The following is a 19,935-nucleotide window of genomic DNA, read 5'->3' on the forward strand; positions in this document are numbered from 1 at the left end:
AGCCCAGTAAGTTTGCTGCAGTCACACCATCCTAAAGTTCCAATAGATAACTGCAAAAGGATAAAAGCCAGGCCCTAACAGCAGTGTGTGTTACAGCTTACACTTAACATATATTTTTAGCTCATCTGGCACCATCTTTTTTCCACTGAAGTACAATGTGTTTAAAGCCTTCAAGTGGAAACACCCACAGTAAGAAGTAAACGAAGAAATTTAAAACTAAATATTTTTAAAGGATTTAAACCAGAAAACTAATTCCTCAAGTTCTCTTGCTTTAACATGCAAATTTCTTAGGAAAAAATTCCATCTCCTAGAAGAACACACCAACATGACCCTGTGGCAGTTACAGTCAAAAAAGCACAAACTCATTTTTGTGCAAACTCTTTTTTCCCCACTCCTGCATTCCCTTGCTGCTGTGTCCCACTTTCCTCTGGTGCCCTACTGAACCAATGGACAACACTGCTGTAGGTCATTATCCCACTGAAAATACAGTTTTCTCCTGTATTTTCCTGTGCTGAGGTCTCGGGCAGTTTCAGCCAGGGTAGGGCTGCATTCCTGGCAGCAGGAATTATTTTGGTCCCTGCCCTGGCTGCATGTTCAGGCCACCTCTCCTCTCCTGCCAGCACTGAAAATCTCAAGGCCATGCTGGGAGCACATTTAATAACCCAACTGAAAACTCTTTTTGCCTTTTTTGTCTTTGTAACTCCTGGGCTCAGCCTGCCCATGCAGCTTTAGCTCACTGGAGTTCCAGGCAGCCCAAAGGAAGGGAAAGATGTGGAAATGCTCTCCCCTGCTCAGCAGCAGCCTTAAATCAGGCTCTGTTTAGGAAATCCTAAACCCAGAAATCCACATGACAGCACCTCTGTTGTGGTTTGGCAAACCAAAGCCACTACACCTCCACACCTGGATAATTGGTCCAATTGAAATATGAGAACTTTAGGATTCTAAATGGATTTTCATGGCTATTTATGGCCCATGCATTACAGAAACATCTTTCACACATTCATTGTGTATATTCAAACCTTTTCAGATGTAACAACCACACAAAATACTTCATTCCTTTTGGATATTACCAAGTTATTTGATCAACTGACTAATCTGCTGTCATCTAAGGTGTGCAAAACTATTTCCAATAGTGATTAAAAAGTTATGAATAGTTTTATTTTTAATTCTAAACATTATTGAACCCAAGACAGCAGGTACCTGTTCGATATTATAGTACTTTGCAGTTATTCCATTTCTTTTATGCCTGTGCAATTTAATTTTATTGCAGTTTTAAAGAAAAACCTTGTTATCTACTAATATTTTTTAAAAAAATCTTAACAGCTTAGTTATTTAGACACTGTAAAACTGAATGTTGCAGAGTGAACATTAACATCACAGATAATAAAATACAAATAATAGTTGAACTGCCACAGAAGAAACACATTGACTGGACAAAAGTATTCTCAGTTCAAGTGGAAGAGAAAATATTTGTTGTAAGAACAAAACAGTTTGGAAAAGAAGGGATTGAGTATTTACAGTGGACTTTTGTTTTGTTACTAACATTTTCTGTGGTATTTCCATTGACAGGGTTATACAAAGGATGGAGAAATAAAATGACAAGTTCTGTGGCATCTTTGTTTTAGCTCAGTTTGTCATTGTGATTGAAGGCAGGAAAAAGAATCTTGATTTTTCCAATTTTCACTTGGTGGAGAAGGCACTTCTCCAAATTTGATACGTAAAATTGATGTATTTTTTCACACAGGATATCTTTCTTTATGATGTAACAGTACTCATTTGTATTCCACATTTTGCTTGAAAATTCAGAGCCAATCAACATCTAATCCTTTCTGTACAATTTCAAAAATAAAAAAGCACAACCATTCAATATCACTTTTCCCTGTAAAACAGTGACTACAACAATTCATCACCAAACTGTGTCTGGATCACCTCTATTAAGAGACCAAAATTGCTTCTCACAGTGTTTATTTATGATATTCACAAACAATAGTAAGGCTCTGGGGAGAACAAACAGAAGTGAAAACCAGGACCACAACCCCACAGCATTATCTGGAGCTGTTACTTACGGCTCTCCTTGTGGGGTGCTCTCAGGAACATACACCAAGTAGGACATGTTGGTGAACTGTGGGGGTCGAACTCCAGCAATTACAGAGACAGAGGCTGGGGACCCTCTGCTTCCAAGTTTATCTGCTGCCAGCACAGTCAGCAAATACTCCTTGTCCCTCACCAATGGCAAACCTGTTGTTTTAATCCAGCCAGTGTCCTTCTCCACTTCAAATCTGTCTTCACCACCTAAAAGGAATGTGTCCACAAACTGTCATCAGCAAGAACATTTTTACTTGATTAAAATTAGGAGGAGAATACAGTGGCAATTCCCACGTCGGCTTTGGTTTAGGATCGACATGCACACTCTGAGGTTCAAAAGTTTGTTTAGAACTTAGGAATCAATCATTACATTCATCATTCATTATTTCATTTCAAAATGCCATTTCATTCTCAGGACAATTATCACTCTTCTTTATCACTGAATTATAAAATGGTTTGGATTGGAAGGGACCTTGAAGTTCATCCCATTCCACCTGCCGCCATGGGCAGGGACAGCTCCTATGAGACCAGGGTGCTCCAAGCCGTGTCCAACCTGGCCTTGGACACTTCCAGGGATCCAGAGACAGCCACAGCTTCTCTGGGCACCCTGTGCTAGGGTCTCCCCACCTTCACAAGGAGGAATTTCTTCCCAATATCCCACCTAAACCCACTCTCTGTCAGTTTAAAGCCACTGTCCCTTGTCCTGGCACTCCAGGCTCTTCTGAACAGTCTCTCTCCATCTTTCTTTTATCCTCCAAAACTTTGCTGTTGCTTGACCCCAAGTACCCCTTACCAGAAAAAACTCCCCTGGAGAGGTAATTCTGCTCCCCATCTGTTCAGACACTTTTGAACTATTATTAAAGTTTCTTAAAAGGAGACACACAAAATATCATCATTGAGTTTGTACAAGCTTTGCACACCTCAGACCTTTAGAAGTTTGTTACAAATTAATCAGAAGCATGACTCCCACAAGGGATGGGAACATTAAGCCTCCTCTCCACCCAACAAGCTACTCCTCCACAGGAGGTGTAAATACAGGAGTAAATATCTCATAAATACAGTCCCCACTGCCACCCCCTTGCCAAAGCCTTGGGATCACTGACTGCTCCAGTCCCCATCATCCCCAGGGATATATATGGGCAGGAACTCAAAAGAAATCTGTCCATACATCAATAAAAGTTGATTTTTCTCACACACAGGGATGAAGGTTTATGAACCTTTTGCAGGAGGAAGGAAAAACAAAGCTGAGGACAAAAAAAGTCACAATAGCGAGGCACGACTCGTGGAATGGGAGGGTTAAAATTTACCTTCCAAGAGAAAATATTCCACACTTCCATGGATCCCTTCATCTGCATCCACAGCAAGCAGCTTGTACACCTGAGTCCCTGCTGCAGCCTCGGGGGAAACCACAGCCAGGAAGGGGAAGGGCTCCATGGCCCATTCAGGGACGTTGTCATTCACGTCTGTCACAGTGAGTGACACGTGCACCAAGTACCAATCCTTCCCTAAAAAACGAAGAAATCGTTGGACAGTACTTCATGGCAATCTGAATTTCAAAAATTAAATACTTGTTGCCAAAAAAAATTCTAATCTACCCTAACCAGTAGATTTGCCCTTCTATAAAGTTCACTGAAATCCTAATAAAGTTTTCACTCCTGTTTAAGTTTAAATATTATTAAATACATACAGAAAAAATCCAGAAGAACAAACCGCTACAAAATAGAACTATCAAATTTTAAAAAAATCAACAGCATAAGATACTTAAAAATTTAGGAAAAAATATTTATTATACTTTTACCATTATTCAATTAACCCATGAAATAGCACAGCTCCTAACAAGTAATAAGTATCAGCCAGGTATTGCTGAAAAGATGGCAGAAAGGAGACTTGAGACAGTGATGGAGTGAAGGGTTTTTTTAACTGATAATTATCAGTAATATCAAGGAGCTCAGTGTGAATAAAACTTGGGCCTGTGGGCCAGTTTGGCTTCCAGCAGACTGGCACTGACCTTGTAAATATTTCTGCTACAGAAGCCAAGCTGAGTGCTCCTGCAGGCCATATTTCATGTCTGTGGCTGCAGAAAAGTGAGCCCTGTGTGCCTCCAAAGGCAGCACAACTGTGCTGGCACTGCCCTGTGCTCCAGCCTGGAATGTGGCCCAGGTAAAAACAGCCATCTACACTTACAACATGACCTATCCACAAGCTTAATAATGGATGTGAAGTCAGAATTCTTAAAGTTGATGGTGTTAATACTTGATTTCAGTGTTGATTATTTATACATACATGAAAACAAACAGACAAGCATTTATTTCCAAAACATCTACAGGAATTGAAACAATGTGCCAAAAGGAACATCTAAAACTACCAGTTTTAATTTAAACCTAATTAATAATACAAAGACTTTAGTATTTAAGTATATACTGAAGTAGAAAGTGCTGCCAAAATATCTAATCTCGTAGACAGTGTTATGTGGCTAAGCCTATTCTCACAGGAAGTTTACTTAGGCTGAACTGCTGTATTCATTCTCCCTCTCTACTGCAGCGTGGCATCCCTTGACAAAAAACATCCATATTCCAACTAAAAGCTGTTCCTTTGTGTGAGGTGTGCATTTACAGATGTTATCCCTCCACTCCCACAGCAGCAGCACCTCTTGCAGCTTCAGCTTTCTGCACTAATAAGTTCCTGTCTGCTGGCACCTGGCAAGTTCAGCACAGCACATCAGAATCTGCCATCTGTGAACAACCAGCTGGTGGACTGCTGTAAAGAAAACTCCTTGGTGTTGTGACTGGCAAAGACAAATATAAGTTTCTTAGTCTAGATTCCTGAGACTTAATCCATCGCAACCTTTGAGTACATTCTATTTTTACCCAGAAAATTCTCTTAGCAGAAAAAAAATCAGCAGTCACCCAGGATAATCACTGAGTCTCTTGAGTTCACCTTGTAAAATTGTATTAATTCATCTGTATTTTAAACCTGTGAGTACATGGCCTTTTTTTGTTTCTAAGAGCAACAAGAAGTATATTGACAGTAACTTGTTAAATCCAAATTAATTTCCTTGTAATTATACCCAGTACCCAGAATCTAACATTCCAGAGAATATAGTATCAGTTTATAGTAGCACATATGAAAAAACAGTGCCTACAGCAAAATATCTAAGTTATCAAACAGTAAATTGCAGAAGTTTGCAGTTTCCTGAAAAAGAACCTGTATTGGGTTTTCCCATTAAACATGCCTTGCACCACTGTGGAACATGGATACATGCAACATGTGCTCTGACATTTTCATGGCAAAATTCCCAGTTACCTTGTACATCCAAGTCTTACAGAGCCTTCCTGACTGTGAGACCCCTGTGTGTTATGTATTACTGCACCTCTGCAGACAGAAGTGTTGGGAGGCCCAGTGCAAGGATGCTCAATTCAGCTTCTGCAGACAGATGTTCTATAAAACAGTGCCTGTGAAGCCAAAGTTTCCAAAGACAAACTCAAACTGCCTCACCACAAAACACAGCTGACACTGAGGTGAGAGCAGCTGCCCACTCTGCTGTTGCACCTCCCTTGTAGTCACCCAGGTATAATCCCCTTCAGCATTCAGACTCTGAAAGCAGCTGCTTTGCTTTCTCCTCTGGGTAGCACAAAGAAAAAAAAAGAACAAAAACAAAAAACACAAGAAGCTGAGAAATACTCTAAAAACCCCCAAATACATCAAAAGCAGCAGCATGTGTATTAGTTTCCACTACTGTTCTAAATAGTACCAGATGTATTTTACACAGATGTGTTCTCATGTCAGAATGTGTGTTCCAGAAGTCCCAGGTCAGCCAGTCCAAGACATCTGAAGAAAATGCAGAGGAGGGAACGTGCTGGACATTGATCCAAGGTTAAAAAACACCACAGAAGCATACACCAGGGTGAGTTCTGAATGGGAAGCCAAATGCAATCAGTGACTGCCTGAACACTCCTAATACTTTAATTAAAAGGTGTCCAAACAGAGTAGTTGCAAAAGGGAGAAGTTAATGTTAAAGTTGTCTGTCTCTTCTCAAAAGAAGAGCTCTGGTGGAAGCTGCCCAAGTTTGTATTAGCCTAGTTTGCCTGGGCATGCTATGGGCTTAAAGTAGCAGCACTAAATTAAAGCTGGGTTAAGAACCTTTGAAAATCTGCCCCTATAATAGCAAGACCTATTGAGGATTTGAATGCTACCTTGGTAACCCTGCTAGGAGTAGAAAGGTTACTGATGTCTGTCTCTCTGGAGTCTGGAAATCACTCTCCTCATCAACCCCTGAACTCACTCTGGTTCAAGTCCTGCTAGAGTTCCTAACATGCGCGTAGTGTGTATTCCTCTGTCAAAAAGGAAGACACAATTTAAGAATATGTCATTTTTATTGAAGAAGTAGTAATAAATCTGGTTACAAATCCCACTTTTGTCACTTAACCAATGCCAATTCAGTGAAAATTAATATGCTGATACTTAGAACATACTTGTAACTGAGAAACAGTTGTAAGAAAACTCTGCGAAAGTGCATAAGGACCAAGCTTAATCCTCACATGCTCTAGCAAACTTTATTACTCAAAAACTCAAAGCACTTGGGCATGTTCCTCCAGGTACTTGTATTTTAGCATTTAAGAGACCTTGGTGTCATTCTGACATGTTGGCAAGACCAAAGGTTTCAGCACTATGTTGGTTACTTCTGAAACATGTGAATAACTGTAAGAATTTTGTTAGGACAGTCAGCAGGAAGTGCAGTGCAGGTAACAGAAGAGACAGGATTTAAGTGCCTCTCTTGACCAGCATCCAATTCCACTGACTCTACAGATCTTACTGGTGTATTATCTTCTTCCATCAATCCCAGACAATCTGATCTGTAAGAAAAAATGCTGAATAAATCATCATGATTTCCCATATAAAGGCAGTATGAAGGAAAACGACTGCAAGTGAGTTTTCCCTTGACTGCATACCATACATCAAAGGAAAAACTACAGTAAAACACCAAACAGGACTGGACTTCTCTGCAGAGACCTACAAAAGTGACCTGACAACTTGTGCAAACAACATCAGGGTGTCCAGCAAAGCATGCCTGGACAAGGACTTGCCAGAGGACAAGGAACGTGATGAAGAGACTGACAGCAACAGTAATGCCTGTGTAATATGTAGATGTCTAGCAGGACAATGCATCAAGGATTTCGAAGTACATGCTCCTGAACATGATTTCTTTAAGTGTAACTCCACATTCTAATTAGCACAGCAAGTATTTCCAAGTTTTTGTTTTATTGTAATTACCCCAACACACACAAAAGGCAGCCTCTTGTTTTGGAACTAACACTGCTGCTTGACACTGCAGAACAGACCTTAAACCAGATTTTCAACTCATTTTGAATAAGGTAGATGAAATTACTTTTCTCCCTTAATGATGAAATTTTTTTGTGCTTTAAGACAGTGGATGGGTAGAAATTTTAGGAATATGTATGTCTCTATAGTTCAGGTGTCTCAATGCCTCTGCCCATCTAAACATCCCCCATAGGTACCTTACAGACAGATTAATTATACATGTACATCAGTATATTAAAAGTGACTCTGCATGGTCATGAATCTGCGTTCATATGTAATGATTAATAGTAGTTTATTAGTAGTATATGTGCAGTAAAATTGCTGTGCTACAGAAGAAAATAATATGTTACAATTCCACTCAAATCTTAGCAGAAACAGTTTAAAACTGATAATCCTCTGTGGATTTGGGTTAAGTCCTACAAACACACAGAGAGGTTGTACTGAAATTATCTGTTCCAAATCCCAGGCCCTGACAAGCAGTGGAGATACCTGCCACTGCACCCAGCAGTGCAAGTCAACCACAACTGAGATCCTAAGTCAGGAATCTGATCCAGGCTTCATTTTCCCAAAAAGAATTTTCACACTGTTGTGTAACACAAGACCAATTACAACTGTCTCGATATTAAATGCTAGATGTTTGACTTTCAAGCCAGGCACACCATGGATATCTTACACAATGTCATCCATTCAAAAGAAATCCTACCCAGAGAATGGTTCTGCTGATTAGATTGTCGGCACACACATGGATTTTGCATTTGACAGATTTTCTTCCCTAGCTTCAGACAACAGAAAAATTTAAATTGCTTTCTCACAGATACTGAGCAAGAGGAGATAAAACACAAAATGGCCTTTGCTGATCATGAACATGACAGTAACATAACACTGGAACATCTTATGTCAAAAATGAGTATTTTTTTAAGTCGTAGAGAAAATAATACTTCATATTCAAAAGAGTAAAATCATCTTTTTATTCAATCAGAAAGTATCTTTCCTCTTATTTTTCTTCAGTATGGAAAATAATGAAAACAGGGTCTGTCAGCAGATTGCTTTTCCCACCACTTATTTGCCCTACGCAGTATCAAATCTAAGCCCTCTCTACAGCTCTCTTTTCAATTTATACAGAAAACTAAAACTAAAATTATAAACTCTAGTCCAGAGGTTTTTCCTACTTTAGCTGCTTAATTCCCTATTAGAGTCAATTCGTGTATCATCAAAAATCCTTCTTAGGGCAGCTCATCCTGAAGTCTGCTTTTTTTCTCTCTGATATTCCCTCCAGCTGGAATTACTTCCTTTTAACTTAGTATTACTGACAAAAGCTGCACTGAAATTCATTCCCTATCACCAAAATCGATCTTCATAATCCACTGTTGAAACCTCATCATAGGTATCTATCTATAATTGCTTATTTTTCATGCCTATTTGTGGTGAAAAGCTGACAAACAGAAGGATTTATTATACTGCCTTGCTCTGAAATCCAGTCACATTAGGTAAGGTGATACACCAGCTGGCCACGTTTCTGCTCACAGGAAATATATGACAGGTCATCACTCATCATTTTCATCCCTTGGAAAAAAAAAATCTAAAAAAACCCAAAAAATTAAGTAACTTGCTGGGAAGTTTAATCAGAGTAAAAATGGAAATAAATGGAAATGAGTCAGTAACAAAATAAAGTCTCTAAAATATTTAAACAGGAATAATAAAAACAAACAAAACAGGAAAAAGCCTTAATACCCATATACTAAGTAAGTATATGTATATGTAAGAAGTTACACTTCTACACTATGGGTTACACTTCTCACATCAAATTTAAGATATATAGAGAAACTTAGGAAGGGAAAGCCCTCTCAAAATCATGAACTTCTTGGGACAGTTCAAGTGAAAGACTAGTCAAAATTGAAGAACATACTGGAAACTACAAAAAGCAAACAGGTATCCTGATGGGATAAGGGTCTTTAGGTTCTTTACAGCTTTACTGAATCCAGGTTTACCTGAAAAATCTCTTCTGTGATATTCACCATTAATTTTCTGGGAAGAGATTTTAACATAAAGTAACACAAACCAGTTCCTTCAACCTGCTGTTGCAGCTGGTTATAAAGGCTCACTGGATTGCAGAGAGATACTACAATCTGATAAATCCTGGCATTTCATACAGCAACTAGAAAAAAATATTCCCCCACCTACCAATAAAGTTACACCAAAGGTGGCAGGAAGAAGGCAAAGGATTTAATATTTAATCATTCAGTTAACAGCAACTTTTGAAGGTTCTTCTGGTTAAACCAGGCCTTGAAAATCACGCTTGCTGGAGCAGTCTGACTGCAGTTTCAAATACTGTAGGTCAGAGCTGCCTCTAAACCCATCTCTTATCACTATGTCAAATTTTAAAAGATGCTGTGAAATCCAACATATTCTCAGACTTCTGATTGCATTAGGATTATATGACTGCCTTTTCTCTCAAAAATCCAATGGATAATTCTGTAAGACGAGACTTGAAAATAAAATCCTTATTTCATTAAAAATGTAGGCTTCTCTGCATCAGTGTAATTGATAAAACTGACAATGCCAGACATTCTGATTTTAAAAATCTGACAATAGAGAGTATGTAGTTGGCTGAACATGTCTCTGCAATTGTGGACAGACATTATACATTCCTTGAACGTACTGAGGGAAGAGGTATTATATTATCATGATTAAAGAACAATGGGTGAGAAGCTAGGTTGCTCCTGGCATTTTCAGGTCATTACAATTTAGGTTTAAAAGGAGATTATGGGAGTGTTAAAAGTCTTGCAAGCCTTGAGGTTACTATTGCTATTACATACTGCCCTACATCCATCAGCAAATTAAGTATTCAAGCTGGTATTTTTCTTTATGGCTTGTGGCTTTTTCTAAGTTGCTCCCACTACTTACCTTAAATAGACAAATTTTCTTTGAAAACTCAGGAGGTTTTTGTTTGGGTTACTCCCAGTTAAATGTTTGGAGTTGGTTGAGAGGATATTGAAGTTCTGAAGACTGCAAGTATCATACTGTGCTATTTTAAAACCTCACTCTCTTATATGTCTTCATGTAAAATACCTACTGACAGAGTTTGGGAAGATACATTTTCAGAAAAAAGAATCTTAATGCCCTAAGCCTCTAGCTGCAATCAGGAGAAATCTCTTTTCCCATTTTCATATCATAACATGAGATAAAAGCTACTGGTTATTGTACCCAGTCCTGCTGTATATCCTTCAAAAAATAGGACAATTATGCACAAACATTTCTCTACTGTCATTTCTGAAAATTCCTGAGGTATATGATGGGCTACTTTTAAGTACAGTAGTTTGCTCATTCATAAAACATAAACCTTCTAAAGAGATAACTTTGATGGGCTCAAGCTGGGGACAGCCCACGTTCTCTCCTAATATGCCTCATCTTTTTTGCAGACAGAATAATGACAGCCTGGCATGTCTCTGCTCCTCACCATCATACGGCTTTTAAAACTGAAGTTAAAGCAAACCAGAAAACAAAAATAAAGAAAGCATCAGAGGAGCTCAATGATCAAGGCAGAAAGGATGTTAACATAAATAACCAATTAAAATACATTAAGGTGATGACCATGTTAGCAGGGGCTTCCTAGGGTGGCATCAATCTTGTGAGGGTGGCAGTCAGGGAAACCAAGCATGCCCAGATGTGAAATAATGACTGCAAATTAATAACCACAACAGACATCCTTAAATAACAAAACATGTGTCTTAATGAATTACTATTGATTGCCAAAAAGCATTATCATAAGTAGAGAACTTGGCTAAAGCAGGAGCAGCTACTGTGCCACAGTAAAATGGGAAGTTCTCTTGAAATTTTCCTTAGAATTTCCTGGGGGAAATCCAGCTTGTTTCTCTGTAGTCTTTCATGTGCAAGGAGGAAAAAAAAAAGAAAAAGGTAAAAATGCCACTACAATCAATAGCCTCACCAACAGAGACTGCTGTAGTTCCATGGATCATTATGGAATCATAGAATTGGGTTGGAAAGGACCTTAGAGCTCATCTCATTCCAACCTCCTACCATGGGAAGGGACACCTCCCACCAGATCAGGCTGCTCCAGAACCCATCCAACCTGGCTTGTATGTTCTATAATTTATTAGTTCTATCAAATTGTCAAATTTGTGCTGAAATTTAGTTAGATCTTGAGAAAAAAAGAAGTTCATTTCTTTTGCAAAAACTGAATGTTTGAGATGATAAACAGCCAGAAGATCTAAACAGCTTTGGTGTTCAAGTCATAGCAGTCTCAGATATTTTTAATCTGAGCGCTTGGAATAGAAAGGAGAAAATTTCAAAATATTCAGACTGATCAAACATTAAGATGGTGCTCCACAGCTTCCTCAGACATTCCTTTCTACCACAAATCAGTAACACTCCGAGCCTGTAAACACCCATAGCTGTCCTGAATGCACACAGAACACACATTGTTTTTTACTTAATTGCATGAAAACCTCTGAAGTTTAATGAAATCCATTTGCTGGATACTGGATGATGATTTCACTTAAGCTCAGCTTGAAGTGTAACTGCTGACAGCTGTAATTCATGAAAGAGGTAATAAGAAATGTAAAAGGGAAAACATCACCCAGAAGCTACTTAATTCTTAGGGATGATCCCCCCAGAATCAATACAGCCAGTAAGGGACTAAGGCCTCAGATAAAATTAAAACAGATGATCTTTGATTTCCAAGCATGAAAACCTTTGAGGTGAAAAGATTACTAAAATTGGTATCTCCACTCTCCATATTGATTTAAACAGGATAAATATATTTAAAATAAATTTAAAATGTAAGTTTTGCACAAGTTGGAAGGCACATCAAACATCACCCTCAGTGGATCCCCTGATAAGAAAAAATGAATGACAGGAGATTACAAAGCTAATGCCCATGGATCAAGTAAGGTCAAGGGAGCTTGAGACAGCAGGATTAGAGAGGCAGGATCTTTAATGCACTTCCCCCAAGCACTAATGGAATAATAATGGCTCCTTCTCAAATTAAATGCTACCCCATGTCGCAATATTAATGTGTATGACAGTCTAAGAAATATTACCTTCTGCTCACTGGGTACAAACTTAAAATAGCATTATGCTCTTGTGAAGAATAAATTGTATCCCAATAAATTGAATGGCATAAAATCCTGAAATGCCACCAAAAATATGTGAGCATAACCATCAGTCCTTCTAGGCAAGGTTAACTAAAGGCTATAATCCAGGGCTGAGTGATCAGTGGGGGCACTAGAGGAAACTCCTCCTCAAGGTCCATGTGGCAGTGTTCAATTCCAAGTGGGATAAGAGCTCACCTGAAGTTGAAACACCATCCAAGGCACTATGTCCTCACTTCTCCAGGCCCTGAAACTCCTCCACAGGCTCAGGAGAACCCATTCCATCAAAAAAACACTGAGCACTACAGGTCCAGATTTTTCTGTTGGTATTTTCTAGTGACTAAGTACTGCCTCCAGGAAACAAAAAGTATGATAAAATTAAGTCTACAAAGTATATAAAACCCGAGAGATACACAATGAATAAACAGAACTAGTAACTAGTATACTATTTCCTCTACAGCTTGCAATTAATTTTACTGTAGCAGTAAAATAGACCAAATTGTTATTTCAGAGGATAAAAAAAGGATTGTTTTTGGCATCTACATTAAAATAAAACCATGACATTGACAACCAAAATATGTCCAGTCACAAAGCAACTCCAGCATGCAATGCATTGGTAATGAGAATAATTATAGTAGTGACTTGTGCACATCACTACCAAAGATCTTAGAACTCAACTGAAGCTTTGCAAAAAAACCCTCTACCCTGAATGTTGAAAAGTTCTTCATACTGCAAAAGCCCCTCCAATCTACCCCTGACACAGGAAAACAAAGCCTGTGGTCTACTAAGAAATCCTCCAGGCTGTGGTGAGTGTGTTACATTGGTAGGTACTTGCCAGGCCAAGTGGAGTAAACTCACTTAACTCATACCTCCAACAAAATGCAACTCAGAGAAAGAAAACCCTTCCTTGTCATGAACATGTGGAAGATACCTGGATACTGAGATGCTAAAGGTCTGGTTGCATCTGGAACTCCAGCCCTGCACACACTGCTGTGCTGCTTATCCAGGAGAGAATTGAGAGGAAGTAAACAGAAAAATATTCAAAACTCTATTTTAGCTGAAGGGGAAAAAAATAAACAAACATACAGGCTGTTATATTCCACTTGAAGAAAAGTTAATTCAGGCAAAGGACATCTACACAGTCCCATTCATGAACTAAAGAGTGGGGGCTGTGACAAACTAGGAAGAAACTGCTCAACATTCCTTTATTACCATATACCCATCTTCTTGCAACTATTTTGAGAATGCTCCATCAGTCAAAAAAAACCAAAACCAGTTATCGTGCCCAAAGATCCATTAGGACCACTTGTGGCACAATGCTTTTAAGCACTTTTTACTGCTGTAGGTAATGAAGTGCACATTACAAATGAATCACAAGAAACTACGTTGAAAAAATAAAGGAAAAGAGAGTAGACTTTTTATGCCAAAGTAGTTAAATATCTTGTCTTATTCTTGACATCATTGCCTGGGTTGAAGAAAAGTATAATGACAGAATTAATTATTGATTCATTTTCAGTTCTCAGTTACCAGGAAGCAAAAACAGTGGTAAGTGAATAAAAAAAATGAAGAAATTAATACAACTTTATACCACTTGAAAATAAATAGATATCTAATCTCATAAGCTCTAATACTAGAAACGCACAGCTACTGAAATGTATATGGTTATGTGTAATGTAAAATAAGTGACCACAAATATTAAAAGTGAAGTAAACTGAGAACCTGAACCTGCGCTTTTAGTCACAACAAAATTCAGTGTAGCCATCTCCACACTTCAATTAATCCTTAAAGTTCACTTCTGTAAATATTGTGTTTTCTCCTGTAACTTTTGCAATATTCTATTTCAGACAAAGTAAAACACATAATTATGCTAGGCATCTTTCTCCTACCCCTTCCTTTTGGTTTTCTTTTCTCAGATGACTGCAGTTTGGATTGTGAGTAAGGAGAGACAGAACTTTCTAAATTTGTTTCAAAGTACTATGTTTAATGCATTTTAACTCCTATAAAAGGAGTAAAAAAGCATTCAGCACCTTGAAAGAGTTTTGAAAGTATCAAGTCATTATTAACCTTTAACTGATGAAAACAACAGTATTATGAAGATGTCTTTTGAATTTAGTCTCCTTTAAACCAAGAAACTTAAAATCACTGCTATGTAAAGTATGGCATTTGGACTGTCCACAATTAATTGCTGTCTACCTAATCTCAGAGTCAGAACTTAGTCCTACATATTTCTTAGAGATTTATTCTCTTACTGTGACATACTACCAGCAGTAATTAGGCTAGTGGAAAGTGCTCCAAAGTACTTAGTGAAACTACATGATGGCAAAAAAAAAAAAAAAATCCCTGAAATTAAGTTAAAACTTGTATCAGATTTTTTTAAACTGTATTACCAATCATTGCCTTGGAAGTGAAATCTCGGGCATGACAGAATGACAAGCTTTGTTCCAGGCAATCTCAGACTTCTATATTCAGACTAGGTAAGTGAAAAAACGATTACAAAGGTGAGACCAGGCAGTAACCGGGGGCAAGGTTATCTAGCACTTCTCTAACAATATCTCCTTGATCCTGACAGAGGGAACTGTGACACCAGCAAAGGGCTGGAACCTGAGCTACATGACAGAGCGGGTGAAATCGCAGCAGCACGCTCGGATTGACCCGATGGATTCTGTCACTGCCCCGGAGCAATGACATTCCCCTCGGCAGGTAGCCTCGCTGAGTAGCGGGGGAGGACACACACAGTGCCATGGTTTGGAAATCGGTCTATCAAGTTCTTGGTGTGCAGCCGAAGCTCAGGCTGGAACACAGCACAAAGCCAGTGCAAGTTACTGACACCAACACGCTACAGGCACGGCAAAGCCCCGGAGAGAACGAGAGGAGATCTGAGAGCTGCTGCTGCCCCGCTTCACAGGGGGAAACATCCGTGCCACCGAAACCGCCAGCGCTAATTACAGCCCTGCAGGCATCCTCAGGGATTTCACAGGCGCCGAGGAATAAACTGCCTTACTCCTATGGGCTGCCCCCAGCCAGAAAGCGGGCGAGATAAAGGAGAGGAATGGCGTGGGAAGCTTTTCATCTCTGCCGCCTGCGCGGCTCTGTGGCTCAGGGAAATCACCCTGAGCAGCGGCACTGCTCAGCATCTTCTGCAAAACCACTGCAAGTCCCATCCTGCCAAACCCCTCCCGAACCCTGCCAAAATTCAATCGGGACAACCAACTTATTTCTTCTCATAAGGTTTTCTCCAGAATACTCATTAAAATATGCTTAAATTAATCTGTGTTTTCATAGGTGAAAAATATTAACCGAGATGACAATTAAAAAGGAAAAGAGAATTTTAAAAAGCAGTATGTTTAATCAGTAAATTAAATTAGCTATTCCATTTAACTTGAGTAAGAGCTTGTGAAAAATGACAATTTAACTTGCAGAGGTGCCATTTTAATGATGCACATTGAACTCCTAAGATAGTTTTTAAGAAGAACACCTACCTAAACACAAAGGCTCCAGTCCTGCAAAACTCCACATCATGCTTATGAGTCAAACACACTCAACTTTAATAATGACTCAAAACTGAATGGCTTCAGACGTATACTTCAAGTAAGGCACTCACAGGATAAGAGCTATAGAGAATATTTTAACAAACACCTGTGTGCTGTATCTCAACCGCTCACTAACAACTAAGAATTCTCACTGGTGAAACACTTAAATTCTGCTAAACACCTTACTGCTCCAAGCATTTTTACACAGCTGTACAGTACACTTTTCCTAAGCTACACAGCGCCTCTTCTCACTTCTAGCGTTTTTAATAGTAATAATTCACAGATTTAAAAGCCTAAAAGTACATTCCACAACACTGCGTGTGACACCTGATGCTAAACCACCGTCAGGACTTGCTGTCACCTGGAGACAAACTCCGACTCCCTGATGGGACAAGACCTCTACTTCGTCTAAGACTTTGCCCAACACTCACCTCGGCGCTCCTGGACGCGGACGACGAGTTCCCAGGCGGCCACCGCCTCCCTGTCCAGGGCCGCGCTCAGCGTCACCTCTCCGCTCTCTCGCCCCACGCTCACCGGCGACTCCTGGACGGGCGGGGACAGCAGCTCGAACCAGGCGGAGGCGAAGCGGGCGGGGGCCAGGGCGGCCAGGCGGGTGCCCGGGCGGGCGTCCTCGGGCAGGGCCAGCGCCAGGGGCGCGGCGGGCGGCAGCGTGGCCCGGCGGCGGCGGCGGAGCGGCGGCGGCGGGAGGCGCTTGGGCTGCGGCAGCACCTCCAGCTCCAGGGGCTCGCTGAGCAGCGCGGGCCGGCCGCGGTCCCGCGCGTAGAGGCGCAGCGGGATGGGAGCGCGCAGGTGGAGCAGGGAGCTCACCAGCACCACGCGCCCGCTGCGCGGCACCACGAAGAAGTGCGCGCTGCGCGGGAGGGCGAAGTAGCGCAGCTCCGCGTTGGCGCCCGCGTCCGCGTCCTCGGCCCGCGCCTGCCACACCTCGGACTTGAGCGCCAGCGTCTCCTCCACGCGGAGCTGCGCGGAGCCGGGGCCCACGAAGCGCGGCGCGTTGTCGTTGTCGTCCAGGACGCGCACGGTGAGCGCGGCCAGCTCGGCGGGCGCGGCGCCCTGGGGCGCGCAGCGCTTGCAGCACAGCCCCAGGCGGAGCGAGTAGAGCGCCCGCGCCTCGCGGTCCAGCGGGCGGCGGGTGCGCAGCCACACGCGGGCCGTGCGCGCGTCCAGCGACACCTGGAAGTGCGAGTGTCCCTCGCCCAGCAGCTGCAGGTGCCAGCGGCGCCCCTGCACCTTGGCGCACCAGGGCTCGGGCCCCAGCCGCGTCAGGGGGATGCTGAGCCCGCGCACCCGCGTGCCCGCCGGCCGGTTCTCCTCGACGTGCCCGTCGGACGAGGGTGTCCTGCGCGGGGCGGCGCGGGCGGCGGCCAGAGCCCAGCACAGCAGCAGGCAGCCGGCGGCACGCCGCGCTCCGCGGGGACCCATGCCGGCTGCGAACGGCGGCGGGTGCGCGGCTCTGGCCGGCCCGGCCCTGCCCGGCGCTCCCCGCAGTGGGCGGGCGGGGCGGGGCCGGGGCACGCGGGGCCGCTCCCGCCCCCGCCCTGCCTTCCCCCGCTCCGAGCGAGCGCCGAGCGAACCGTCCCGTGCGCCTGCTTTAGGATGTCCCCGCTGGGCGAGCTGCCCGAATGATCCCGCTGATGTAACCATTTATCGCTCGCTTTACCTCCTCCAGCCCGCCGCCTTCCCCAGCAGCCGAGTTCTTCTTCCCCGCGCCGCGGGCATCGGTGCACAGGTGATGTCCTGCAGTCTGTCACTTCAAACAGGCTCTCCTTGCACTCCGGTGTGCCCCGAAAACATTTAATTGTTGATTTCTAGACAGCTACCTAGTCTAAAACGCCAGTTTTGATCTCGGCTTGTACTTGAGCGCTGCCACTGACCTAAAGTCACATCTTTGATCACGATTAATTGACTGCCTTATACCTCCCGACTTGTGACGGTAAAAAAGTTCTTGATGAAATGTAGCTTGAGTAAAGAATATTTCTGGTGATAACCAGAGAGAAATATAATCCAACATTTATTTGCCTGTCTGGATTTTTGGAGTAAAACTAAAAACCCAATAAAACTAAATTTCGCCATGTTATGACTACATAAATCAGAGATGTTGTAGAAAAAGTTACTAGATTATGTAATTCCTCTTCAAAACAGATCAGTGCTTTCAAGAATAAAGTCCAACGCAATATAAAATGGGAATTGGTTGTGTTTATGTAGTACATGGATCATTTAAGATTAAGAATCATTCTGAAATTAAAGAACAGTAAAATAATAAAGGATACTCCATATTGGTCACATTACTCAAATTTCATGAGACTGAATAATGTCTACATTTCCTATAAAACAGTGCAGTCCCTTATGTGTGCCACCCAAAACTGTGAAAAAGTTCACAGATACAAAATTTCTGTAAGCCTTTTAGAGAAACTGGTTGCCTTTTTGGGGAATTGGAAGTCTAGGATCAAGCAGGAAGCCTATGGGAGACTCAAAATGAAAAATCCAAGTGCTCACCAACGGGGAGTGACCACCGTTACATCCATTTCATTCAGCAATTAAGGAAATGCAAATCATCAGCTTTACACATTAATATATTCTCTCCATTTGCACCTCACATTGAAATGTCTCTATAAAAGCACACTCATATATGGGATGTTATCTTCAGTGCTTTTGTGGGGAGCTCTTTTCTGGCCTTAGAATGTTTGTGAGGTCTGTGGATGCGTTTGGAGCAAAGGGCAATAAATAATGGAATGGGATGGGAAGAATCCATACAAAGATTTACATGGCTTCAAGATAAAAGGACTTTTTCCCAGAGTTTACTAACCTCTAGGTTAGGATACTTGTGGTAAGGAATCATACAATTAGCATTTGATCAAATTTTGATCAAACCATTTTGTGAGAGCATTTCAGTGAGTTCTATTTCCTACATCCACTAAGATTTCCCTCTGTAAAAACATACCAGGAACAGTACTGTATTTTGCAAGGTCTTTCACTTCTGCATCTGAAGTTCAACAGATGAGTAATTTAAACACACACGTGGTTTTAACAGAATAAAGATGAGCCTCATCCATTATTTCAAATGCAGAACTCAACCTATGTTATCCTAATCAGTATGTAGACAGGAAACTGAGAGATTGCACAAGTCTTTTTAGAAAAAATTAGAGACCTTATACCATTGTTTATTTAAAAAAATAAAAGGATGTTGTTTTATAATTCACTGCCCTCTGGTAATAATAGAGAAATACTTGAGACTCTCTAATCCTATTACCCACTTTTCAAATCAGTGGGAATTGGTGTCCTGGATATTCAGAATTCTATATAGTCAGAATCCTTCTGACTTCAGCCCGTCTCCAGAAAACCTGACCCCAGTGGCTTTACAGTACAAGCTCCTCAGGTCTTCTACTTCACAAATTTGTTGAGATCTAGAATATAATAAACTTTACAAATAATTTGCTTCCTTTTCCGGACTGTTGAATAGCACTCTCTGAGGTCCCATCAGGGTTCTCTGAATGTTCCAGACCATTCTCCCATTTACAAAAGCTTTTATTTCTGTTACCTCTAAATTTGGATTTCTCAAGATGCACCAGTTCTTGCATTAGAGCAAGAATTTGTTTTTATTTTTTGGTCCTGCCTTGAATTACATGTGTGCATCTTTTATTACAGTAACTTCAGTTTCCCTCTTTTCTCTCTGTAATATCCAGGATTTACAACTGTCAGGATACACCTACATACCTGAAACCTCCTGCCCAGGCTCACAGGCTGCACCGATTCTTGCAAGCTTGGAGCTCAAGTGAGCATCATTTCAAGAGATGTCACATGAGCACAGATATCTCCTGGTCACAGGCAGCATCAGGCTAAACCAGCCTGCTGGTTACGGAGGTTCACCT

The 19,935-nt window shown here is 41.4% G+C and overlaps 1 protein-coding gene across 1 annotated transcript in view; it reads right to left on the reverse strand.

Moving 5' to 3' along the window:
• LOC102107968 (neural-cadherin-like) overlaps window positions 1-17,785 on the reverse strand; it is a 60,910-nt gene extending 43,125 nt beyond the window's left edge. The window contains exons 1-5 of the mRNA XM_088062433.1: window positions 17,727-17,785; window positions 16,775-17,405; window positions 16,477-16,675; window positions 3,393-3,590; window positions 2,067-2,292 (exon numbers count right to left, since the gene is read on the reverse strand). Coding sequence (XP_087918559.1) covers window positions 2,067-2,292; window positions 3,393-3,590; window positions 16,477-16,675; window positions 16,775-17,405; window positions 17,727-17,785 — 1,313 coding nt within the window. The remainder of the gene's footprint in view (window positions 1-2,066; window positions 2,293-3,392; window positions 3,591-16,476; window positions 16,676-16,774; window positions 17,406-17,726) is intronic.
• Window positions 17,786-19,935: the final 2,150 nt, after the last annotated feature.

The sequence above is a fragment of the Pseudopodoces humilis genome, chromosome 14, assembly GCF_049639895.1.
Source record: "Pseudopodoces humilis isolate 2021_Gansu_Grassland_sample_001 chromosome 14, ASM4963989v1, whole genome shotgun sequence".
Taxonomy (NCBI): Eukaryota; Metazoa; Chordata; class Aves; order Passeriformes; family Paridae; genus Pseudopodoces; species Pseudopodoces humilis.